The sequence below is a fragment of the Vulpes vulpes genome, chromosome 13, assembly GCF_048418805.1.
Source record: "Vulpes vulpes isolate BD-2025 chromosome 13, VulVul3, whole genome shotgun sequence".
NCBI lineage: Eukaryota > Metazoa > Chordata > Mammalia > Carnivora > Canidae > Vulpes > Vulpes vulpes.
The window spans coordinates 10122435-10150126 of NC_132792.1; the positions used below are offsets into that span (position 1 = coordinate 10122435).

At 37.6% G+C, this 27692-nt stretch overlaps 1 protein-coding gene across 28 annotated transcripts in view; it reads left to right on the forward strand.

Annotated features, from left to right (window-relative positions):
• Window positions 1–27692, forward strand: part of CYRIB (CYFIP related Rac1 interactor B) — a 143419-nt gene that overhangs the window by 81958 nt on the left and 33769 nt on the right. For 19 of the 28 annotated variants that reach the window (XM_072733921.1, XM_072733912.1, XM_072733936.1 and 16 more), the window contains one exon: window positions 9975–10013. The exons of 3 other annotated variants lie outside the window; for them this stretch is intronic. Coding sequence is in view for 1 of the 25 variants with exons in the window: in XM_072733932.1 (XP_072590033.1) it covers window positions 1838–1967; window positions 9975–10013 (169 nt within the window). In the remaining 24 variants the exon portion in view is untranslated. Of the gene's footprint in view, window positions 1–1810; window positions 1968–9974; window positions 10014–27692 lie in introns of all 28 variants that reach the window. 6 more of the 28 variants (XM_072733928.1, XM_072733919.1, XM_072733932.1 and 3 more) reach the window with 2 other exon arrangements.

The following is a 27692-nucleotide window of genomic DNA, read 5'->3' on the forward strand; positions in this document are numbered from 1 at the left end:
ATCCCCGTTTTCCCATTGTAGTTTATCCGAAGAACTCCAGTTCTATAATATTTTACCTCCTGCATTGCAGTATGTGTTTGTGTATTGAGAGGGAGCACACACATGGCAGGGAGTGGGGAGCAGAAGGAGAGAGAGTCTTAAGCAGGGCTCAGTCTCACGACCCACCCACGAGATTGTGACCTGAGCCAAAATCAAGAGTCGGAGGCTTAACCAGCTGAACCACCCAGGTGCCCCATTGTAGTAATTTTTTACATATCTTCTTGTAGACTATGATCTTCTGGAGGGCAGTTCTTTTACTCAGTATTTTATACTCTGCATTGCATAACATATCTGGTCTGTTGGAGGTCTTCTAATCTTTATAGAATTGCCATTAGGAAGCAGTTCACATTTAAGATTGTGGCAGAGTGTTTTAAATAGTCTTTTAAAAATCTATTATTTGATTGTTACCCAGACAGATAGCTGTGCAATAATATCACATATCAGATGTACAGTATCTCCCCAAAGGATACTAGATATCCAGAGATCAGTTATCTACATTTATTGCAGTTATTTTGTCAGCCTGGAAAAATTGTTATCTATAAAACACATTACTATATTTTATTTAAAGCCTCTTTATCACTTTAATTTTTAATAGGAAAAATTACCCATTTTTAAAAATTTTTGTCAGTTACTTGCTACCTGTATATCTATCAATCATTTCTTACTGCTCATTTTTCCCAAATTCTTTTAGCAGGGTGGTCAGTCTTATGGGACCATAACTCCGAATGAGTTGTATTTATGCCAGGCTGCTTACATCTTTTATCATGTTGTTTAATACTAGATCATTCAGGGGCAGCCCTGGTGGCTCAGTGGTTTAGCGCTGCCTTCAGCCCAGGGCCTGAGGGATCGAGTCCCACGTCAGGCTCCCTGCATGGAGCCTGCTTCTCCCTCTGCCTGTGTCTCTGTCTCTCTCTCTCTCTGTGTCTCTCATGAATAAATGAATATAATCTTAAAAAAAAAAAGAAATTGTTATAAAAAATTAAAAAAAAATACTAGATCATTCATCCACTCATTCAGCATATACACACAGAGACTACGATGTTGCAAGCATTGTGCTTGAGTTCAGAGGCTGTACTAACAGTGAACAGACTGTGATAACTGCTTTCAGTTCTGGGAAAGAGCCAGGCATTTTGATGACTGAAATGATGTTATGGGCCCCATTTGAAGATACTTAACCTATTCTTGGAATATACTCTTTCTTCTCTTACACTGTACTGTTCTCTAAATTTTTATTATAATTGTAGTCTCTAACAATAATATAGTGTGGACAGAATTATTGTGGACTTGTTACTTTTTATATGTGCAGGTATTATTTCCATAGGAAGTCATTAACCTTTCAGGATAAAGATTGTCTGATTACTTTATATCTCCAGTAGTGCTTTTGATATGAACATTTTAATAGTACTTGTGGAATTGACCAACAGAAACTCTGTAATACTCTGGTGTTGCTTAAACTGGGCCCTTAGAACTACAAGGATGGTAGTAACAGTACCTACACAGGCGGAGTATGGTTTACCTGACGTGACTAGTAAGACCTGGGAAAAGAGTCAGAGTAACAGGTGCCTCTCATTCTGAGTCTCTCAATTGTAGGGGGTGTAGGTATTATCTTCTTTTGGACAAATGAAGAAATTGAAGCTTTGAGAGACTTAAGATTCTTGCTCAGAGTTTTAAACACCGATGGACTCTTTCTGTCAAAATACATTATATGTGGATGAGTATTTTTGCTAGGAATATGATTAATTTTTTTTTTTTTTTTTTTTTTTGGTCGTAGAACTCTTTGGAATTAGGAGAGCAGTGTATGACAACCCAGGCACAGAGCTTCTCTCTGAAGCCCCCAGGCCAGATGTGGATCAGGTCTATAATGCTGCTCCTGCTTGACATCATGCCGCAGTTTGCTGAACTAAATGCTGCACTGGCTTCTGTTATTTGTGAGCAACACGAATTGCCTTTAAACCAGCCAGATTTTGCAAGTTATTTCCCTAATTTTTAATGATATATTAAGAATTAAGAAATTTTAAAAGTGGGATGCTAGTATTTTGATTGTATTAGTAGTTTCTAGTTTTCTTGTGCATATGTTGGTTTTTCACTCTAATGTATGGAATAGGCTTTTGCTTATTTTTAAAATACTGATAGGTGACGCAATATACAGCTATTTGTGTTTTGAAATTTGTGGTATGCGATTCAGACACAGAAAGAGAACATGTTGGGCCACCTGGGTGGCTCAGTCAGTTAAGCATCTGATTTCTGATTTCGTCTCAGGCCATGATCTCAGGGTCCTGAGATCCAGTGCTTTGTTGGGCTCTGCACTCAGTGAGGAGTCTACTTAAGATTCTGTCTCCCTCTCCTGCTATTCTCGCTTCTGCCTGCACTCTCTTTAAAACAAAACAAAGAATGAGAACATGTTGCACTTCTATGTTGTGAGAGCATTATTTCTGTTTTAGCACTCTAGGTTATTGCTATTAAACACTTGCTTATGTTACCTATTTCCCCAGTAGAAAAAAATGGCTCTGTCAAATTAAGATGTGAAAACTTAGCTTTGGGACTTTGGATTTCCCAACCTTGAACTTGTCTGTGTTTTTGTTATTGTCAGGTGTAATTCAGAGATATTCTGCAAAGTGTCAGGATTGTAGAAAAAGGACATGAGTGGATGGACATTGTACTCGTTGCCTCCAAAAGAGACAGTTTTCCTTTTGTTTATGTAGGTTAAGATACGTTGATATTTATATATATTTTTACATAGGTAGCGTGTAATTAAAAGTGAACAGTCAAAAAAGTGAACAGTCACCTTCCTTTTCTTCGTTATATAGCTTATAATTTGGAGTGAACGTTATTTTTATGCCTTGGCTACATTGTCATACGTCTTTCTAAGTTTGGATTTGTTTCCAGCATTTTGTCTGTTGTATTCTAATGTCTTGAAATGTATCCAAGAATTCCTGTTTTTCTTAAAGTAATCTCTAAGCCCAACATGGGGCTCTAACTCACAATCCCAACATCAGTCTCATGTTCCACTGACTGAGCTAGTCACATGCCACCCCCCAGAATTCCTTTAATATGATTTTTTTTTTTTTTTTTTTTGCTAGTGTTACTTCTTCTGGGACATCTTCATCCTTTTCATCATAACCACTTTCTTCATTTATGGTAATTAAGTTCACCTTCCCAGAGCTCCTCTGACTGGCATGTTTAGTTTCTCTGATGCAGCAGTGTCACATTCTTGCAGTCAGTCTTTTGTTCTGTAACTTCAAACTCTTAGAGTTTGACTTCCAGTGTTACTTCTGGTTTTTTGCTGCACTTTTATCTTTGTTGGCAAGTTCCCTCATTTGCTTATCCATTTTTCTAAAATGCCACTGTGGGGTTTGTCACTAGGAAACAAGGAGGTAACACCAGTGACACACTTTGTAGTCTGTGCATGACCTGAGTAACAGATGTTTAGTGAACAATCACTGGTAGACTTGAAGGAAATGATGTAGTTGGTCACTAATAATGATGTAAAAGATGGGAGAAAATGATGAAACTTATAAAGCATACTGTATTTATGCTATTTTCATCTTTCATTACATTTTAAAGAGACTAGACATTTTAGAAAAAAAATATGGGTATGGTTTATAAAATGATGATCATTACAGAAGCATTACATTTACAGAGTATTTATTGTGTGTCAGGGTCTCCTTTAAGTGCTACCATAGAGAAGTAATCATGGCATAAGAAGACCTAGAAGCCTGAGATTTGTATTCACTTATTTGAATGTGAATTCAATGTGAGTTCCAGTGTGTATCAGACATGGATATTATGTGTACTGTGCTTGAGAATGTCAAATTAGATACTCTTGTAATTCTAATGTTAGTAAGAGAAATAATGACCATGTTCAGTAAAACTGACATTTCTGTTAATCTTCGCATAATCTTTGAGATTATTTTTGCTCTTTTACAAAGAAGGAAAACTGATGCTTAGATAACTTAAGTAATTGGAAATCTGATTTTACAAATAAAACCACTGCTCAAAGAACCTATTAATTAAATAAGTGGAAACTCAGCCCAGGTTTATATTATTTCAGAATCAGTGCTCTAACCACTTTGCTTATATTTATTTCCTTTTTATTATTAGGGAATATAAAGGTTTTTTTAATGTAAATGTTCACTGTTTCCTTGCTTTTACAAATTATGTTGTTTCCTCTTGACATTAATGTATATTAATATACATTAATATTTTATGTGAAAATTAAACATTAAAATATTTTGGATTTCCTTTAATTTTTATATGATTTGACTCTATGTTCCTGCTTTAAATTTCTTTTTTTTTTTTTTTTTAAGATTTTATTTATTTATTCATGAGAAACACAGGGAAAGAGAGAGGCAGAGACACAGCAGAGGGAGAAGCAGGCTCCATGCAGGGAGCCCGATGTGGGACTCGATCCCTGGTCTCCAGGATCACACCCCAGGCTGCAGGAGGCACTAAACCGCTGTGCCACCAGGGCTTCCCCTGCTTTAAATTTCTTACCGTGCTTCAGGTTACTCTTTTAAAGATAAGGTGTTATTTTTGAGTGGGTTTTGTTTTTTTTGTTTTTCTTGAGATTTAGTTTTGAGAAAATGCACTCTAATCCACCTAGAATATAGGCTGAGATGGTTGTATCTCAGTTGTTTTTCTTTTCTTCTAAGATTTTAGTTATTTATTCATGAGAGAGACAGAGGGAGAGGGAGAAGCAGGCTCTATGCAGGGAGCTCGACGTGGGACTCTATCCCAGGTCTCCAAGATCAGGCCCTGGGCTGAAGGTGGCACTAAACCGCTGAGCCACCTGGGCTGCCCTGTCTCAGTTTTTAATGGGATGATTTCTTTTTTTAAGATTTTATTCATTCATGAGAGAGAGAGAGAGAGAGAGAGAGGCAGAGGGAGAAACAGGCTCCACTCAGGGAGCCCGACGTGGGACTTAATCCCAGGTCTCCAGGATCAGGCCCTGGGCTGAAGATGGTGCTATACCGCTAAGCCACCCGGGCTGCCCAATGGGATGATTTCAATACCATTTATTAAATAAAGTTTTCTTTATTGCCCTATAAGGATTACTTTATACATTCCTCATCTGGAATATTCTCTTTCAACCTTCTTCCTCTTTTTCCTGCTTGTCCAAATCCTATTCATTCTTCAAATCTATCTCAACTACCAGGGCTTCATAAAATCTTTCCTAATACCTGATTTCCATCATCTACCCCTAGCTGAGATACCTTCTTTTTTTTTTTTTTTTTTTTTTTTTTTGAGATACCTTCTTTTAATTGCCACAGCTCTATATGTAGATATTTCTCATGATACCTCATTTTTACCTCGAATGTTTTAATTGCTGCAGTAAGAGGAGGTGCTTCTAGAGAGCACAATCTTTTTCATCCTAGCATCTCCTCGGATATTTATTTTGGTACTGTACATACACACACACGACTTTCCATTAAGTATTTGGTGTGTGTGTGTGTGTGTTTTAAAGATTTTATTTATTTATTCATGAGAGAGAGAATGAGAGGCAGAGACACAGGCAGAAGGAAAAGCAGGCTCCATGCAGGGAGCCCCGACATGGGACTTGATCTCGGGTCTCCAGTATCATACCCTGGGCTGAAGACAGCACCAAGCCGCTGAGCCACCCGGGCTGCCCTGGTGTGTGTTTTCTTTACATTTACGTACAATTGGAACATTGTGATTTCTCTGTTCTCTTCCTCTGACTATATATCTGTATCAGTTCCACACAATTTTAATTATAAATGTGTAGGACTGGTTCTTTTCTTCTGTTTTTTAAAAGTTTTTCATAGACTTGCATGTTTCTTTTTTTCTCAAATGGATGTGGAATAACTTTGTCAAGTTTTTAAAGTTTACTAAGGGGGTGTCTGGGTGGCTCAGTTGGTTAAGCAGCTGCTTCAGCTTAGGTCATGATCCTGGGGTTGTGGGACTGAGCCCTAGGTCCGTTGGGCTCCCTGCTTAGCAGGGAGTCTACTTCTCCCTCTCCATTTGCCCCTCTCCCCAGCTCATGCGTGCTCTCCCTCTCTCAAGTAAAATATATTTTTTAAAGATAGATTTATTTATTTATTTATTTTATTTATTTATTTATTTATTTATTTATTTATTTATTTATTTATTTATTTATTTATTTATTTATGATAGAGACACAGGAGGAGGGAGAAGCAGGCTCCATGCCAAGAGCCTGACGTGGGACCCGATCCCGGGACTCCAGGATCGCGCCCTGGGCCAAAGGCAGGCGCCAAACCGCTGAGCCACCCAGGGGTCCCCTCAAATAAAATCTTTAAAAAAAAACTTACTGAGATTTTTGCTGAAATTATATAATAATGCACTTCCATAATACTGTGTGATCTGGGAACGTGGCTAATAGGCCCTTTAATTCAAGTGCTCTTTTTCTGTTTCTCCGATGGCTCTAAGATTGCCTTGTGTATGTCAAGGGGAGCTTAAACAAATGGAATTGAATTAGATTTTATCATGTACCCTAATGAAGGAGGAATGCAGTGTAGGGTTGCATAACCAGTTAGATGTATGTATCACTTGAAATGCTGCAAAGCTGCAAATGTGGTTGACAGAATGCTCTGAAGTCATAGCTTTTATGTTTTGCTGGAGGCAAAGGAATTTTAACACTTACTGAAGAACCTCTAGGTTTGAGTAAGAACCTCTAGGTTTGCGGGTTTTTAGATGCCTGGATTATCTAATTTACATATTATCTAATATTCACTACTTATGACCTGATATTTGATTTCTAAGGGTAGAAACAATTACAAGTGTTTTTTCTTGATTTATTAAGAATTAGAGTGAATAGAATTTTTCCCCGTGGTTTTAAGCAAGTGGCACTGGTTCTCCTCCTCTAGTTTATGAGAGTGGCCAGCCAAGCCACTTGTTTTGTTTATTTCTGGGTGGCTTAGGTCTGCCTTAGGGAAGGAAGTTTGTTTTTGGCAGAAAAAGCAAAAATGTGTTTATTCATTCCACTTGTAGTAACATTGATCCAAGAGGAGCTTTTGAGGAAAACCAGGATGGTTAGGCTTTGAACATAAATAGCTTCCATTCATCTCCTACCTGATAGAAAAAAAGGAAAAGATTAGAATTAATAATATATAAATTATAGACAAACCTAAAGCAGGAGTTGCAAATTGCTGTTTATCAAACAAAATCCTCAGGCTGTTTCTTTTGGCCTATTGGTTATTTATAAAGCTTAATTAGTTGATAACATCTAAAAATTGTTTTACATGAATATTCAGCCCCGGATTACGGGCATTTTTAGCATGGGTGTTAATAGCCATGGTACTTCTTAGATTAAGCATAGGCATTTGTTTGCCCTAGTTAGCGCTTCTAATATGGCTCCACCCAACCCAGATGCATTTAACTTTGCAGCCCTTCCTTGGAGGCTTTTGAATTAAGAAGTAATAGTACACCTATAACTGCTAATGCAGCTGAACCCTCCACTTTAAGTTAATAGGAGCTAGAATAGTAGATGTGAAAATTTTAGGTAGAGCTGTAGTGGAATTTGGAATGTATGAGAGAAGGTAGTTGGAGAGGAATCCAAAGTTTTTACCTGAACAACTGGAAGGATAGAGATGCCATCTACTGAGTTGAGTGAGACTAGGTAAATCCTGTTTGGGGAGGGAAAATGAGTTAGTTTAGTTTTGTTAAGTTTGAGCTATTAAAACATCCTAGAGGAGATACTGAGTAGGCAGTGGCTATGAGAGTAGGGAGTTGGAGAGAAATGTCTAGACTGGAAAAGTAAATTTGAGGTACATAGTTGATATATAAAGCCATGAGATGGAATGAAATCACAAAGGGAGTTGAGGACCCAGGACTGAAGCCCTGGACACATCAGCATTTGAGGATTTGAGAGAAGTTCAGCAACAGATTATTAAAGAGCATCTAGTAAGTTAGAACAAAAAGGGAAGAAGTATGGTGTCCCAGAGTATCCTGATTGGTTTCATACCAGAAGCAGAGCTGGAGACAGGCTTTTTATGCAGATAATTTACTGGAGAACTGGGGTACGTGAAACAGGGAGGAAGGAAAGTCCGTGCAAGGGTCTCTTATTGACCTGGTCACATCTGTGAGTACCTGGGGCTTGATCCAGAGGAAGTCCTCTGAAAAGACATGAAGAATATGCTCTGGGTGGAAAGGAGTGGGTATTTATCTACCAGATCCTATTCCTCAGTGGTCAGGGTTGCTCATAGGGTGTTGATAGTAACATCTCCACACTTCCAGGTCAGAGTTCGTAGGTCTCAGGATGGCTGAAGAGTACCTGTTAAGCATCTCTTAGAGCAAAGCCTGAGAGCAGAAAGTGCACCTGTAGTGCAGCTATGGGGAGGTACCTCAGTTGGAGTGAAAAGGTGAGGCGGTGCGCAGTAGGTGCCTCATTCAGGCTCATATCCTCCATTAAGTACTTGCTGTTTAGTCCAGTCTTCTGCACAGTTTTCAAGATTGTGGCTGGCCACAATCTCTACATTAGACTTATAATAGGAGGGTTAGTGGAATAATGTTCATTTTTACAGTCCTTTACCTCTCATTCTAGATTACCCTTACTTTGAACCGTCACTTGAACAGGTCGAGGCATTGTCCTGGTTCAGTGACACAGACCTTCTCTAAGGGATCAATGCCTGTAGTTGATTTCTCCTTGTCGGGTCATGATTGTTGCAGCTGCTCATTTACAGTTGTTCCTGAGCATGGCGCCCCCACTCGAATCCCCTAGGTTCTGGCTAGGGACAGAGCTTGTCCCCATTGTGTGAAAGCAGCCATAAGTTCTCATGTTAGGGTTACTTTGCAGGACTCACCAATATGGTAGCTCTTAATTTAGCATGGTGGTCCAGATAGTTAAGATAGCTCTTAACTTAGCAAGGAGTCCCAGATAACCAGTTAATCATTGCCTCAGAATACTTCTGTGTTTTCTGGCAGAAACCACTTTTCTCTTCCCCCACTATCAGAATTTCTAATCCAGTGGACTTGAAGGTTGTCAATCCTATTTCCATCTGTTGGGTTTTTCTTTTAATCTGTCAGAGAAACAATGCCACATTTCAGCCTTTAGAAAATGATGTAGTGTCTGATTACTTACCTTCTTGGAAGGTAATACCTTCTCTCCTCTAAATGTTACTAAGCACATAGAAGTTTTATGTGTGGTGCTAAGTCCAGGGCTCTGGTCATAGAATAAACAATTAGGGAAAGAAATTTTTACATAAAGATGAGTACTTGCATTAGTCACATGTGTCCCCCCACTGTATGTGAACTCAGCTAGTTTGCTGTAGTGCTATAGTTGGTTGCTCTTAGTTGTAAAGTTAAAGTAATTCTGAAGATTTAATTTTACCTAAAATGTTTCAGGATTTGAAATAATAAAACTAGTCCTATAGAGGACTTCGTGGTTCACTTGAGTTTTGCCACATGTGCCTCTGGCAAGTAATAAGTTATTGTCATGAAGTATAAGGACCTTAGAACCTTTAGTAAAACATTTTTTTAATACGTTATATGAAATATGAAAGGAACATAAACTATGATAATAGTATAGAACTATATCTCTTTTGGTAATTTTAGGCCCCTGTTACAAGAATAAAGATGAATTGCTAATGTTCTTCTCTTGCTGTCTTCTGCTTCATAAGAAATGATGAGAACTATGTACTTCTCTTGATACAGATTGTAGACTTCGAGTGTCTTAAGGATGGCAATTTGGGTGTCTTAAGTCTGTTGGTATTTCCCAGGGCTTGATATAATGACTACTCCTGGTAGGTTTTCTGTAAATGGTTGTTGATTTAATTCAAGGCAGTATATGTACATACATAAGCGCACACACACACACACACACAAACACATGTGTTATAGCATATATATGTTATATGCAATGACATTCATAAATTTCATTAAAGTCAGTTTTAATAAAATCGAACATGTATTAAAGTATAATAATGTTTTAGACTTTCTTCCTTTTTTCTTTCTTCAAACAGATAGAAGGACAAGAACAGAATCACCAGCACTGGCTGAAGGTAAATATGTCTTTGGGGGAAATGATAATTCAGATACAAGTGAAAAATTATGATTTAAATAAAAAACTACATTGGCTCAACATAATTAAGGAAGATATTCTGTATATAATATTGACCTGCTAAAAGTATCTTTAGGGGATACCCTATGCTGTTTAGTTTTGTAGAATAGGAAGTAGTGGGGAAAATGTAAATTAATTTTTTTACAGCTTTCTTTCAGTAGTAGAGGTATGTGTTTTGTTTTTTTAATTCCCTTTTAAGTCATTTTAGTTATCACCAGTATAGTTAATCAGGAAAGGTCTAACCCATAATTCTAGTGGCTTAATATATATATATATGCTAGAAAGGAAGACACTTGTACATGCTTTCTTCTTGAATAAGAATTCTACCTGTTACTGTTTGAGGTCCTTGTGAAAAAGTCTTGGAAGTAAAGAACACAACAGCCACCACAAAAGTTACTGATACAGGAATTCTGAGTGCTTACACATGTATAATCTTGTAATTTTTAAAATTTTAACAAGTTAATAGGTATTTGAAAATGTAATTTTTCTGTAGACATACTTTGTGTTCTTCAAGTAAAAATGATCAACTTAAAATCTCTTTCTGTGCTCTTCCTAATCATAAACAGATATTTACATTTCAAAACTTGCCTGTCATTGTACTAGAACTAATAAGACAGTTATCATAATGGTCTTTTGAAATTGTAGTTATCTCACCTACTCTGTGTATGTTACAGTGCGGGAGTTCTCAGCCTTTTTTTGTGCCATGGACCTCTGGTAATCTGGTGAAGCCTGTGAATCCCTTCCCAGAATAATGATTCTAAAAATGATTCATGATTTTATGAAATAAAATACATGAGATTAAAAAGGAAATTAATGATATTGAAATGTAGCTAACAAATCTTAAAAATACCAGTTTTTGATAGAGAATATATATGTTCACATTAAAGAATAAGGTTTAGCAACAATTCTATTAAATACTGTAACTTTAAATAGTGATAAGTTTGCAATAACTGTAGAATAATATGAAAGTACGTGTGGTTTTTATTGATGATAAGTTCATAGGTATTTCTGATACTACTATACTTTTTTGCCTATAATCTTGAAGAAATCTTGAAGAAATTGCAAAACTTCATGTAGAGGTTAGTGAAAAGGTTCCCATCCAGAGTCACAGGTCACTGAATTCTTTTTCTGGATCCCAGGTTAAGAACTCCTGTTAATGAAAAGTCAGCTAGACCTTTCTTCTTCCATCATATTTGAATAAGTGTAGTTTTTTTAGTGTTTTGTATAGCTAATCTTTAATAAGTGGAGTTACATAGTGATTTCTTAAGAAATATCCCAATGGGGTAGGCTAGAAGTTCTCAAAATAGCTTTGAAGAAACTTTGGTTTGCTGGTCAGTAATCACAGAAACAGCAGCATATTCTGTTGAAAAGGAAGTCGAAGATAAGTGGTAAGCTTTCAAGAGTGCCTCCCTTCAAAGAATTCACATTTTATTTCAAGGAATATGAAATTAACATGTAAAAAATAAAATACCAGCTCAGAATGCTGAAAGTTTAATGAGAGAAACATCATAATTAATTTCCACAGGAAGGATGAAAAAATAGTAAGGTCTGATGCTTGTGTTACGGAATCACAGAAAAAAGGTCAAGGCTTGTAAAAAGTCATCAAAAGTTTTATAGTTAATTCAGTAGTATGAACTGTACAGTGATCATGTGCCAGCCTAAGTTAGGAAGAGCATAGAATGTCATCAATTAAATTTGACAATTAAATGGTCATTTAGCCACTTGTAGCTGACTACCAATATAAAAGGACTGGCATATCTGTTGAAGCTTGGCTGATAGCAAAAACAGCACTTGAAGGGGATGTAGTGGGGCATCTGACTTTGGGATATTTTTTGGTTGTGGCACTTGATTTGTTCCGTCAATGTGATGCCCCTAATGCCTGTCTTAAAGATGTTCTCAAAGGCTGCACTGTCCGGATCATTGGATTAAGCCCCACTTTAAAAAAAACAAAAAAACAAAAAAACTGATTTGCTGTTTTTGCTAAGTCCTCAAGTTTCTCTAGTCTTCATTTTCCTTATATGAAATTAGAGAACTGAGCTATATGATTTCAGATCCTCTCATGAACCGTGTATTCTGGGCTGATTTTCTACCTTTTCTGAAACCCTTCAGTTCCTTTCTCTTTCTTCCTACCAGCAACATTTGAAATACGGTAAAAATATTCAAAGTTGTTAAGTGATTTGAACTTCGATGTATTAAATATTGCCCCAATTAAATATTGCCCAAAAGCTATGCAAAACTTTAAAAGCTATAATAGATTAGTGTACTTAGTTCAGAAATGTTTTTATGATGTATACATTCTGCATTTTGGTCTGCTGGAGTCTGGTTAGCCTTATATGCGATGCTGATTTTTAAATGTAGACAGATTATTCAAGTACATATTTTTAAGATTATGTGATTGCCAGGAAGAGAAAATTTATAGTCTGTTTGATTATGATGAGTCTGGAGGAGTTATATTCAAGAGAATGGTTTTATTAATTTTTTTTTTTTTTTTTTTTTTTTTTTTTTTATGATAGTCACAGAGAGAGAGAGAGAGGCAGAGACACAGGCAGAGGGAGAAGCAGGCTCCATGCACCGGGAGCCTGACGTGGGATTCGATCCCGGGTCTCCAGGATCGCGCCCTGGGCCAAAGGCAGGCGCCAAACCGCTGCGCCACCCAGGGATCCCAAGAGAATGGTTTTAACCGAAGTTCAGGAACAAGGGAAACATTCATGCCCTCCTATAATGTCACTGTATTGAATTCCTTTAGCATGCTGGGCTCAAACAGACAGACCTGACAAATGGTAGGGAAATATTTAAGGACAGTTCTTAGTTATTAGCATCTGTTGTCATTTTCTAGTCATGTTTCTTCTTTTCTTAAAATTTTTTTTTCTGTGAGAATTTTATTCCTAATTTAGAAATTTTAGTGCTAGAATTGAATTAATTTCTTTCAGGAAGACTTTAAATTTTCTTTACTCTTTATGGATGAACTATGTGTATTTTCATTTATGACTAAGAAGCAAATGGCAAAATGGTTAGGAACTGTAGGAGCCACATTTGCCTGAGTAAGAATTTTGGCCTCATTGTTTACTGATTAGTTCACCTTGAGACAGTTATTTAATTTTCTGACCTTAAGGTTGCTCAGAAGTAAAATGAAGATTGTAGTGCTAGACAACCTCCAAAATAGTTGAGGATTTTATAATACTGTGTATATAACTTAGGATCATATGTGGCACACAGAAAGAGTTCATTCACTGGTTTTTATTATTTAGTCCTCACAGCATCCAAGGACCTCTGCAAGGTGATTGGGATACGAAAGTTATGTTAAACTCGGGGCAAGATGGTTCTATGCCCTTAGTTCGTTCCTTTAGTCTGTAATGTTTAAGAAGGTCCTTGTGAAAAAAGAAAAAAAGAAAAAAAAAAAAAAGAAGGTCCTTGTGATGAATATTCCTAAATAGCCCCTTGTAAACTTCCTTCACTTTCAGAAGCTAAACCCTTTTAATTACTAAACAGGAGATAGCTTGTTTGTAATTTTTTGCATATGTTAGTATATGTATATAATCAATGGGTAACTTTTTTTTTTTTTTTTTACCTCAGTTTAATATATTTTAAGGTATTTCAGATATTGGGATACCTGGGTGACTCGGCAGTTGAGCTTCTACTTTTGGCTCAGGGCCGTGATCCCAGGGTTCCAGGATCAAATCCTACATCAGGCTCCCTGCTGGGACCTGCTTCTCCTTCTGCCTCTGTCTGTCTCTCTCCTGAATAAATAAATAAAAATCTTTTAAAAAAGAAAAGAGATATTTCAGGTATCTATTGGGTTGTCACGTGGCACAGAGACTTGTTTTTTTTTTTTTTTTTTTTTAAGATTTTATTTATTTATTCATGAGAGAGACACAGAGAGAGGCAGAGAATAGGCAGAAGCAGGCTCCCTTAGGAAGCCTCATGCAGGACTCGATCCCAGGACCCCAGGATCACGACCTGAGCCAAAGGCAGATGCTCAACCACTGAGCCACGCAGGCATCCCGAGACTGTGTAGTTTAGTTCTCAAAGGCCAGTGAGGAGAAATTTAAAAAGCCACATTGTAGAAAGAGCAAGGTAGCGTTCAGGGGTCTCTTTTATAAGGGTGTTATTTCCATTCATGAGGGCTCCACACTGGTGACCTGCTCACCTCTCAGAGGGTTTAATCACATTGGGTTTTACGATTTCATACATGAATTTTGAGGGGACACAGATGTTCATGTTCTATCTCTTATATTTTTATGTAGAATAGAAAGAGCTGATATATAAAATAGGCTTGATAGCAAAACCAGATAAGAAGAGATCAAATAATTATAGGTCAGTCTTACTTATGAAATAATCCAAAGTGAAATATTAGACCAAAACTAGAAATATGTATTTTCAAATGATTGTATAGAGTTGATACCAGAAATGCAAGGATGGTTTAGCAGTAGAAAATGTATTCATATATAAACATAGATGATAAGAATATAATTCATAGATTTAAAAAAAATCTATGATAAATATGGATTATGAGAATATAATTCATAAAGTAAATGAAAAAATGGTTGATATTATAAAGATGGGAGTTCTGCCTCAGAAAGATATGTGTATTCATGTGTGTGTATTTAATGCAAAAATCAAGTCAAAATTCCATTAAGATTTTTGTAGAACTTGACAGTTACATGGATGAACAAAGGGCTACTTTTGTAGAGAATCATTACTTAAATGGTAAGCATAGACCACAAAGAAAAATGGATTACATGTGACGGGTGGCATCATAAACAAAGTTAAGACTAGGATACTGCAGTGTTACAGATTAGGAGAAAATATTTGCCATGTGTATAAGCATCAAAAGATTGGTACTCAGAATTCCTTTTTTTTTTTTTTTTAAATTTTTTAATGTATTTATTTATTTATGATAGTCACAGAGAGAGAGAGAGAGAGAGAGGCAGAGACACAGGCAGAAGGAGAAGCAGGCTCCATGCAGGGAGACCGACGTGGGACTCGATCCCGGGTCTCCAGGATTGCGCCCTGGGCCAAAGGCAGGTGCTAAATCGCTCCGCCACCCAGGGATCCCCCGGTACTCAGAATTCCTATCCAGAATTCCTAAATCCCAACTGTGGGGAAGGGTGGTGTATCAGTTGGAGTTGAATTAGGAAAACATACCTCCCTGGTGTTTTGAACAGGGAATTTAATACAGAGGATTGGTTATGAAGGTATTAGACTAGAAGAGCAAAGGTGAAGGGGATACCAAAAGCTGCTACCACCACTAGACTGGAACACACAGGCTGTGCTTGCTTCAGCCTCTGACTGGGGCAGTGCATACTGGCCTCACCTCATATGACTGCTCTTAGAGCAACTGCTAGTCTGTCCAGGCCAGAGACAGGAAGCTTCTCTCTCTCCTGCCTTCTCATCCTCCGGTGCCTCCTATTGACATAACCTAACAGCTGGCAAGACTGTCATTTACAGATTCTGGGCCCCAGCAGTACAGAGTACAGTGTATAGAAAGGTAGTTGTGGGAGAGATCGTGAAAAAACAAATGGCACACGTTACAAAGGATATGAATATGCATTTTACAGGTGGCCTATAAACAGAGGCACACACACACAAAATAAACAGAGGCACGTTTTTACTGGTAATCAAGAAGATGTAAATTGAAGCATCAGTGAGATATTTCACAATCTAAACATTGAAGCTTGAGGTTTTGGAGGATGGGAGAGAGAGCTTTTACTAGTGGAACAGTGAAGTGTTGGAAGTCCTTTGCAGAGCAATTTGGCACAATCTAGTAAAGTCACAGTTGCCCTGTAATTTCTGGGTTGCCATCCAGTGGAAACTCCTGTACGTGTGCACAAGTATATGTAGTGTGTGAAGCATTCTCTGTTAATAGAGAAAAATTGAAAAGGCATTGTCCTTCAGTTGGTGAATAAGTAAATAAACTGGTTCGTTTGAACCATGGAATACTGTGTAACATCTGAATGAGTCAACATGGATAATTCTATAAAAACACCATTGAGTGAGAAAAGTGATTCTAAGGGAATATGGACAATATATCATTGATGCATATTTGAAAAGCAAAACAGTGCTGCGTTGTTCTTACAGACCTTCACGATAAAAATTCTAAAATATGTTTGGAAAGGAAGCATACTTTTAAGATTACCTCTAGGAGATGGGGGAGAGGAAAGTTGGGGGGTTAACTGCACAAAAAGGTAGGGAGACCTCTGAAGCAAATACAGCAAAATGACGTTGCTTTATTCTGGGTGGTAGATTATGTGAATATATCTTTTTATGTTTAAATTATTTTCTAATATAAAGAAATAGAAAACAAGAAGGACTTAAGAATCAGCCCCTCTGGTGGGAAGCCTTTGGTTAGGTGTTCCTTTTTCTATATGTTCATTGTGTTTGCATGCTCATAACCTATATCTGTACCTGATGTGTAAGGCATTGTAGCAAGAAGCATGTATTTGATTTCTTGGTTTAACTCTGCAACTCAAGCAGTAATTTGCCTTGGTGGTTTAATTTTTAATGGCTGGAGGCATGGAAGATTATGATTACTAGTAATCTCTGAATCAGACTTGAAGATGCCATGGCAATCTGATGTAATACTCATTTATTATGGTTCACTTCCATTTAAAGAATAGTATTGGTCTCCTAATTTATTGTATTTATTGCACATGGCCAGGCATCCTAGTGAGACTTTTATTTAAAATCATGTAAGATTTTTCATTTTAGCATACTAAATCTAAGTGTATCCACTAGATGTCAGCATTAGGAGAGATGTAGGGTAACATATGTAGAATCCTAGCCAGAAGCAATGTGAGAGATTCAGTCTAACAAGTACTGACTTGTGTAAAGTCACATATTTTGTGATAGTCAAGAGTAGAAATCAAGTCTCCCACTTTCCATTCTGTTGTTTGTTTATGTCACATTTTTTTAAGACTGGTAACTGATCTCCATGTAATTATAAGACTTAATATGTTGCTCTGGACTAGTACTAGGGATTTGTGGTGATATTTTAGTACTTTTGTGGTGGCAATATGGCTGGCCACCCAATAATACCTGAATCCTGCTTTTCCTCCTTTATATTTTGCAAAGGAAGGAGAATTAAAGGATCACTTTATTATTTGCCACACTATATCTGATGATGATAGATTAGATATTGTGAGTAAGGTTAAGGATTAAGCTACTCTCCAAACTTCCTATAGATCAGTGGGATTTCAACCAAGATAGCAGAAACCTTGCTGGGGTTTTGTATTGTTTTGTTTTTAAGATTTTATTTATTTGAGAAAGAGAGCACGCACAGGCACAAGTCGGGGAAGGGGTAGGGAGAGCTGGAGAAGCAGGCTTCCCTCCAAGTAGGGAGCCCAACACAGGGCGATCCCAGAACCTTGAGATTATGAGCTGGGCCGAAGGCAGACACTTAACTGACTGAACCACCCAGGTGCCCCACCTTACTAGGTATCTTAAAAAGGAATTTAACGTGGATTTATTTACACAAATGTTAGAAACATGAGCTTAAAAAGGATGCTGAGGTATGCATGTTGTTACTCATAACACTGCTGACATTAATTCTAAACTGTTTTCCAACACCTTTTCAGATACCAGATGTGTGTGACTTTTTCCCCCACACCAGTCAATTCTCCAACTCTCCAGATACCAACTGGGTGTCCTACAATTCATTTTGATGCTAACTCTTAACTATGTAGAGTTGGTGCCTAGACCTCACAGGTTAAGGGGTTAGTCCCACAAGACTCCCCTCTACTCCATATGCCATTCACAAACTTCAGGTTTCCTGTACATCTGACCATCCAGCTGTGAAGGAGGTGCAGGGAGGGGAGGGTTGTTCCCATGACTCCTTCCTCAGGTTTGCTAATCTTCTGTAATGGCTCACAGAACTCAGAGAAACACTTTACTTACACTAGTACCAGTTTATTCTAAAGATTTTATAAAAGGTACAAAGAGGTACATAGGGTGAGGTCTGGAAGTGTCCTGAGCATAGGGGCTTCTGTCCCCATGGAATTGGGGTGTGTTCCCTTCCCAATATGTGGATGCATTGACCAACCTGAAATTTCCTGAGACTCCATCATGGAGGGGTTTTTATTGGAGGTCCCATTAAATAGGCATGACTTTCTATAAATCCTTGGCCATTGGTGATCAATTCTCCAGTCCCCCTCCCCCCTTGCCAGAGGTCAAGAGGTAGGGCTGAAATCTAAGTATGCCTTGGTATTTGTAGCAACCAGTCCTCATCTTGAAGCAATCTTGGGGACTCATTAAGATAAAGATGCTCCTGTCACCCAGGAAATTCCAAGGGATTTAGGAGCTGTGGGTTAGGCACGGGGAGGGGTGGTGGTGGTGGTGATAAAGATCAAATACATATTCTATTCTGTCACCTGAGGTAACTGAGATAGTAATGGTAACCATAGGAAGCACCTGTCACTTCTTGAGCTGAGGGCAAAGAAGAAAAGAGGTAGGATAGGCAGAATTTAGGCTCGAAAGAGGAGCTCTGGAAGACAGGAAGCTCAGATCTCTGGAGGGACCGGGCACCACTGTGCTGATAGGCTTTCTTCAGGAAGCTGGAGCCTAGAGCCATAGCTAGCTCATTTTTTATTTTATTTTATTTTATTTTATTTTATTTTATTTTATTTTATTTTATTTTATTTTATTTTATTATTTATTATTTATTATTTTCTATTTTTTATTTTAGCTTTAGGAGCACCTAGGTGGCTCAGTTGGTTAAGTGCCTTTGGCTCAGGTCATGACCCCAGGGTCCTGGGATAGACCCCCACATTGGGGCTGAGCAGGGAGCCTGCTTCTTTCTCCCTCCCCCTTTGCCCTTCTGCCTGCATAGGCTCTTTTTGTTTCTATGAAATAAATCAATAAATAAAATTTAAATAAATAAAAATAAATAAAATTATTTGAGGTAGAGCATGTGCGGAAGGGAGAGGGGATGGTGGAGGTGGAGGGAGGAGCAGAGGGAGAGAGCTGAGCAAACTTCCGCACTGAGCGCAGAAGGCAGGGCCGATCCCAGGACTCCGAGATCTTGACCTGCGCCAAAATTAAGAGTCGGACACCCAATCGACTGAGCCCCTGAGATACTCCCAAATAGCTAGTAGCTTTTGATGACAGGAAATACTGATAGGACTTAAAAAAAAAGACCTTTTTTCCCCCTCGTTATATTTATTTAAGTAATCTCTACTCTTAACATAGGGCTTGAACTCACAACCCTGAGACTAAGAGTTGCATGCTCTTCCAAATGAGCCAGCCAGATGTTCCCAAAGAAGGACCTTCTTTCTTTTCACCTTCCAGTTTCTTTGTAGTTGATGGGGCCCAGTGAGAAGCCAGCTGACAAAGTAGTCTAGGGAATAGATTCTTCAGCTTCTTAGTCCCAGCATGACAGAACAATGGACTTGGATGGGGGTGAGCATTAGTAGGTATATAACTGTCACAGTCTACCTTTTTGACCACATGGTATTCATTTATCTTTGTTGATTTAAGTACATTCAGTGCCACCATTTTTATGCTGCCTTTCAGAATTCTAGTTCTTGAATAGTGTATGCTCAGATGGTCTTAGGTGAGAGGGAAAAAGCCCTATGAATGTAGAGTCCCAGAGGGGATGCATAGTCTCCTTATTTTACCAAATGCAGTAAAACCAGGAGTGGGGAGAGAATTAATGTCCTGGTAGCTTAGATTATCTTTAAACATGTTTACCACATAAAGATCAGAAAACAGGAGGGGCAAGAGAAAAAGAGAAATCTTGGCTTTATGCCATTTGTTGAACAACTATTTGTTGCCCAGTCATTGTCATTGTGCTTAGAACAAAGATCCTGTTTAGCAGCTTCTCTAGTTAGGAAGAATTGGAGAAGAAGGTACGAGAAAGTTAGAGTATGATAGTGCATTGTAGTGTAGTCAGTAGAGCAAACAGTATAATGTCAGGATAATTATTATAGATGCTTTATTGGCTGGCTTGAGTTGGTTATTTCTCTCCATTATAATGGCACTGTAACTGTTGGAGGTCTCCCAGTTTGTGCACAAAGTTAGTATGTTCAGTATAATGAACCACTATGTTCCTAAAGTAAGTTGTTAGAAAGTAAGAAGGAATTGTGATTCCTCTTCTTTAAATTATTGTGTACCTGATTCTTCAGATAAATGTCACTGGATCTCACCTATTTACAGTTCTTAAATGAATTCAGTAGGTATTTATTGGATATTTACTTTGCACCACATTGAAGATTTACTTTGTGCCTTATATAAGAGATGCATCAAATACACATTTGGCCAGTAAAGTAAGTATTCACCTAAGGCCAAAGCCAAAAATCATCATAGAATATGCTGCTGGGATATATTAATCTGAAAATTTATTGAAATGTAATTATTATGATATTAATTTTGAGTCCAATTTTGAAAGTTTGACACTGAAAATATTTTTGTTCTTGCACTGTTGTCAGCTGCTCGATGACTCCTGGAGTCACTTTGCTGTCCATTTGCAATATTAAATCAACATTTGTTTTCAAATAGTGATGATGTAGTTTCATAGAAGTAGTGCTAGAAACAGGACTTGGTGCAGTGTTTGAAGGGGATGATGCTTGAATATTTTTAGAAGATGTGCCAAGTGAGATTGTTGGTACCATTAGTGTTTTTTTGAAGTTTCTACTACTTTTTTTGCTTGTACTTGTTGCTTTATGCAATCACTTGAGAATTGTTTATCCTTAATAAACCAAATCTAGAAATATGGCATTAGAGTTTTGCAACTGGCTTGTGGGATAGCAAAACTGTGTGAATTTCTACCTGCCTTGCACCTAATTGCAGCATTTTCCATATAGTGGACTTTTTAATTTTATGAATGCAGTTCAGTTTTATAAAGATCAGAATTATGATGTAGGTTAGTCTCTGTTCCTACTTTGGAACCATGTTTATAGCTGTAGAAGGATATTACGTCTTGCTTAGTATGTGGGGCATATACTGTAGACTTTCTTGATATTCATGTTATCTGTCACTTTATTTCTCTAACTTTAATATTTTAAAAATTTTTACTAGTTCCTCATAAGACTATTGGCTTTTACTGAGAGAGAGACACAGACTCTACATTGATTTGACTGGGAAAATGTGCAACCTTTCTAAATTCTCAGGTCTTTTTTTAAAAAAAATTTAGTTTTTAGTTGTCAATATTTATTTTGGTTTTTCCTCTCCTCTTCTTGGAACACTCCTAAAACTTTACAAATTTTTGGTTTCTATATTTTCAATCATTTGTTTATTCAGCAAATATTTATGACTACTTACTACATTCCCAAGCGTTGTTCCAGGTGCTGGGGATAGAGTGCTGTCGAAATAGAGCCCCTGCCTTCTCAAAAGTTCAGCTTGCAGTGGCAGACACAAACAGATAAAGTTATGAATATGTTTAGATGGTGATAACCATCAGTTTGGGAAAAGGAAAGAGGAGGAGATATTACAGATGGATTAGTCACAGAAGCCCTCTCTGAGGTAGTCTGAAGCTATAACCTCAGTGAAGTAGAGTAGCTTGTCTCTTGAAGGTCTGTGGACACAGCATTCCAGTTTAGGGAAAAAGCAGGTACAGAGGCTCCATGGAAAGAGAATCTTCCTCTGTTAGAGAAACTACAGCAGGCAGTTGTGGAGAGTGATGGGAGACAAGGCTAGAGTGAGTCAGGGGCAGGTCATGTAGGGTTTTGTAAGCCCTGGTAAGAAATTTGGATTTTATTCTGAGTGCATCAGTAAGCCATTACATGTTTTTGAACAAAGTATGTGGTTGATTTATATTTTTAAGAGCTTTGCTTCTTATAATAAAAAGACTTTGTAATAGAAGGCAAAAGTAGAAGCAGTTAGGAGACTTGAGAAGTAATTCCTGCAAGAAGTGATGGTGGCAAGAACAAGGCTGATACAGCAGTGAAAAGAGGTGAGATAGAGTGTCCTCTAAGCTACTGAGAAAAGTGTATGGAGGAAGAGGAGGAAAGTCAGTTATGTTAGGTGCTCCTGAGAGGGGACGTAGGGTGAGGACTTGAGAATTTGTAATTGGAGTTATCAACATGGAGGTTATTTGATGATTTTGTCAGAACAATTTTGGTGGTGTAGAGTTGGCCAAAAGTCTGGCTGGAGAGAAATAAAAGACAACGAGTGTAAGCAACTGTTTGTAAGGAATTTTGCTGCAAAGAGAAGGATTAGGGGGGAACTGGTGAGGGGAAAGAGAATCAAAGAAAATTTTTGTTTTGTTTAAGGTGGAAGAAATAATTATGGATGCCAAAGGGAAAGATACGGAAAAAGAACAGCCATAAAGTAGGAAAGAAACTCAGGAGAATGGGTTGTCGTAAAGGTCAGATGAAGAAAGTATTTCAGCAAAGAGTGAGTGATAAACTGGGTCAAAGGCTGTTCAGAGATCCAGTAGGTTGAAGTGTGAGAATTGCCCTTTAGAATTAACCAGATACAGGTTTTGGTGACCTTGAAAGGGACCAATTTTATTATATTGATGTGAATAAAAGCCAGATTGGAAAGGTAGAAAGTAGAAAGAAATAACTACAGACAGTTTAATGACCAGTTTTTGCTGTAAAGAGGATAAGCAAGATGGTGTACAGGAGACATAAAGCCTTGAGTAGGAGAACCAGGTCTCTCAGGAACAGAGGCAGAGGGCAGACTGAGTGGTTACTGATGAAGAAAGGGTAGAAAGAACAGTAGATTTTTTTTTTTTTTTTTTGTAAACAGTGTAGTGAAGTCATTTCTTTCATGTGACGATTTAGGTAGATTGTTAGAAGTGTGAGGAAATTAAAAATAAATAAATTGCCTTGCGGAATGGTCATGTGGTGAAGTAGAGTAGATGGATTGGAGATGCAGAGTAGGATTGTGGGCAGAACTGAAGATGCTCTTCCATGTTAGTGGCCTTACATTGAAAGCAGTGGTTCTTAACTGGAGAAGTTTTGTCCCCTAGGAGATAATTGACAACATCTGGAGGTGGTATTGATTGTTACAACTCATCACTGGGTGATACCAGGTATCCAGGGGTAGAGGCCTGGTATGCTGCTTAACATCCTGCAGTGCCCAGGACAGCTCCCACAACAAAGAATTCATGGTTCAAATTTAAGAAACCTTCATTTATAGGAAAGCTAATCGGTGTGTTTTTTCCTTTTTTCTCACCCCCACCCAGAAATATTAAGTTTATAAACTGGATGTGAAGCAAACTGACAAATAGTAATTCAGATTGTGTTAAATATGTTGAAGGAGGAAGTTGGGTGATGTTATAGAAGATAGGTAGGGCAACTACCTATGGATAAGATTGGCAGACAAAGCCTTTCTGAAGAGGCGGCATGAGATGTGGCCTGAAGAGTGAAAACAGCCAGCCATGGGAAAGTCTGGGGGACTAGCATTCTAGGCAGAGGAGACAGCATTATAAAGCCCCTGAGCTGGAAAGGATAAATGAAGTAACAGCATCTCTTAGGAATTTTCTAAAAAGAGAGGAAATAGTATATTAACTGTAATGTATAGTTGTGTTTCTGTTGGCTTCTATTATTTCTCATTAAAGAAGCTTCTTTTCAAATGTTTTATGGAAAATGGTCTAGTGTATTTATTAAGTGCTTTTGTGAGCTCAAAAATACATTCCACAGACTCCAAGCCAGGAAGAGCAAGTTCCTTTCCAGATAACTCACGAACTTTGGAACAAACATGTAACAGAAGAGCTCACAGTCACAAAGTTTTATCAGAAATACTAGGAACTGGGCAGCCCGGGTGGCTCAATGGTTTAGCGCCGCCTTCAGTCCAGGGTGTGATCCTGGAGACCCGGGATCAAGTCCCACGTCAGGCTTCCTGCGTGGAGCCTATTTCTCCCTCTGCTTGTGTCTCTGCCCCTCTCTCTCTCTGTCTCTGTCTCTTATGAATGAATAAATAAAATCTTTAAAAAAAATACTAGGAACACTTGGAGTGACCTATATCTGGTTTCTGTGTGTCGTATTTCTTCTTAGCTTACTTAGTAAATATTTATAATATTTAATCCAAAAGTTACAATAAAATAATCTTTGAGATTATTCTCAAAGAGAATCTTTGATTTTTTCTTCTAAATCATATTGTAAGTTTATTATTCTAAATTATAATATTTTAAAAAAGAAATTATAATATTTATTACTTACTTTGAAATTGTGCCTCTAAAATATAAAAAGCATTTGACCCAAGTTTTATACAATCTGAAAACTCTTTTATATCTTTTGGTGTCTTTTGTATCGTGTTTATTAATCTGAAACTTAGAATCTTATTAGTCAGCTCTTTTTTATTTTTTATTTATTTTATTTTTTTTTAATTAATTTTTATTGGTGTTCAATTTACCAAAATACAGAAAAACACCCAGTGCTCATCCCGTCAAGTGTCCACCTCAGTGCCCGTCACCCATTCCCCTCCAACACCCGCCCTCCTCCCCTTCCACCACCCCTAGTTCGTTTCCCTGAGTTAGGAGTCTTTATGTTCTGTCTCCCTTCCTGATATTTCCCAACATTTCTTTTCCCTTCCTTTATATTCCCTTTCACTATTATTCATATTCCCCAAATGTAGTCAGCTCTTTTTTAGATGTAAATGACAGAAACACACTTCAACTAAACAGGTAGAAAGGAAATTGGTTGAAATAAACTAGGATATCTTAAGGCCAGAGGAAAATCTAGCAACTAAACTGAGGGAAATGGCAGCTAGAATTCAGGAACAAATGGAATTAGAAATTAGTGACTTTAGGACTTGAGGACACTTTCTCAAGTGCATGCTGGTTTTATCCTCTTGTGATAGACTGTTTTCCTCTATGGCAGGAAATACTTTTGGCTGCCACACACTCTGAAGCCTCACATTCCTTGGGTTCTGCTACTGGGGAATAGATCCTCTAACATAGCCATAGCATTAGCACCAAATAGATTGCCAAGCATGGTTACTACATGTTTTGCTTCTATATTAACCCATTTAATGATTTTATGAACCCTCTGCAGTGGATATTAATATTATGCGCAATTTACAGATGGGGCATGGGGAAATTAGGAAACTGGACTATAGTAGCAAGGCTTAAAAGTAAGTGGCATAGCTGGAGTTTGAACCTAGGCAGTCTGGTACCTACCAGTCCTGACAGTTAGCTACAGTATTGTATTCATTGAAATGAGGGGATGAAGAGGTTTTGTGTGTTGTGGTTTTGGCTAGAGTTAAAAAGTATGCAAGACAGGGATATGATTTTGATTTGTTTACCCTTATTAAAAAGATACAACAAATGATAATATTATAACAAACTATTTTCAGATCTTTGAAAAATTCCGTGGTTATTTATTTAAGTAATCTCTGTAACCAACATCGGGCTTGAACTCACGACCTTGAGGTCAAAATTTGCATGCTTCTCCGACTGAGCCACCTTAGCACCCTGAATTCAGTGTTGTTCAAAGAGGCGCACATAGTATGTTTTGCCTACATAGATTTTTTAATAAATATTTTATTTATTTATTTTAGAGAGGACATGAGTGGGAGGGGCAGAGGGAGAGAGAGAGAGAATCTCAAGCAGACTCCATGCTGGGTGTGGAGTCCAGTGCGAGGCTCAGTCTAGGACCCTGTGATCATGACCTGAGTCAAAACCAAGAATTGGATGTTTAACCAACTATGCCATCCAGGTGCCCCTACATAGATCTTTCTTGAGTGCTATATGGTAAAGAAACTTTATGCATTGGACTGCAGTTGTACTACATTCAGTGGTTTTTAACCAGGAATGATTCTCTTTGGGACATTTGGTAATATCTTGAGTCATTTTTGGTTGTCAGAACTCGTGTTTTGGGTTACTGGTGGCCTCTAGTACATACAGGCCCAGGATATTGCTAGAGGTCCTACCACATGAGACAGACCCCTCTCCACAACAGAATTTTCCAGCCCCAGATGTTAATAGTACTGAGGTTGAGAAACTTGTACCAGATAAGCTGGGTTATTATCAAACTAAGTTTCTGTGTTTGGGATTTGAAGAGATAAGAAATTCTAAATTTTGGGATACTTGGGGAGAATGACTAGTTCTGGACCAAGTATGATGCATATTTAGGAGATTAAGGTCACATTAGGCTAGGGTGCCTTGGAAGAAGGACCAAATAGTGGAAGAAGTTTAAAGAGGAGGGTGTAGGAAAATGGAACAGACAAACTTGGCTAGTTTTGAATATTTTCCTTGAGGATTGACTGTATTCATACAAGTAAAGAGGTAAGGAAACCTAATCTCCCTTCCTCCTGTACCTGATGATAATTTCATAGGACTAATTTTAGGATAGCATTTCAGCAATATCCTTGACAAAAATGGCCAAAACATTAGTTTTGTCATTTACTCTGATTTATGACATTGAAATTCATTAATAAATTGACTAGTTTGTATTAAAGTATACAGCTATTATTATATTTCAGAAATTACTTTGTAATTTTAAGGCTATAGTTACAGTAGCCAACATTTATCACATACTTTCTGTTTGCCAGACACTGCTAAATTAGTGCTTAATCTTACCGAACTCTCTTAATAACCCTTTAAAATAGTTTCTATGGTATGTATGCTTTACTGATGAAGAAAATGAGACGCAGAAAGGTTAACTAGCATCCTCAAGGTTAGACAGCTGGTCAGCTAGAGGTGGAATTCTAGTCTGATTCCATAGAAGAAGGAATTCTAATCTGATTCCATTCCACTCTTAACACCAAATGGTGTGTTGCCTTTTTCTTCTTAAGGACAATTACAGTTCTTTTTTTGTGCTTATTTTCCATTTGTAGTTGAAATTTTGATACTATTAGGTAATTCTGTGTATATTTGGTCTCTGTTCTTGTTAGAGAAGGAATTTATATATGTTTGGAAACAGATATTCCATATATATGTGAAAGCTTTTAAAAATTAGAGCTGTGAAATAGTCTATTTCCAAATGGTTCCAAAGGGAAAAAAACAACTCTTGAATAAATTTGGTTACCAGTTTGAGGTCTTATTTGGATGTGATGATCTTGAGAAAATGCTTATATTTTCCCTGTAATAAAAAAGCATAGGATTAAAGTTCTGTAGTGTAGAAGATAATTAAGATGAAATATTTCCCTCTAAGTTTTACTCTCAGTTTATCTATCTATATAAAACATTGTACAAAATCTTTCCAGTGAAATTTTGTGATAAAGATTTTAATATCAAAAATAAGATAGATTCTGACCTCTCCCACTGGAGGAATAATACTGTTTTAAAAGAGAGAGGACTTTTCAGTATTTATCATATTTGTGAATCAATTTAACATTTGTGAAATAAATTTAACATTTGTGAATAAATTTTAACATCATTTAAGAAGTGTGTGTGTCATTCCCCCACACTTTGACCTGTAAAGCAAGTAACTGTTATGCCTGTACTGTTACTTCCTCTTTGGGAAGCACAAAGTTAGTTAGATAGGTATGCTACTGTCCAGGGAGTAGGTGAGGGAAGAGAGGGGAATGGACAACACAGATGCCAGAAGTCCGAACTCTTTTCAGATTGTTTGTAATGGGAGTGAGTAATAATATGTGTTCTTTCATTGATAAAAATAGTTACCTTTATGTTTTGTTTCATCTAGCAGTTCAATATTGGGAGGAAAAAAATACTGAAACTGGGAGAAGGGAGGGTGAGGGGTGCCTGTGGTATCATAGTCTGCCTTCCCTATAGATATTG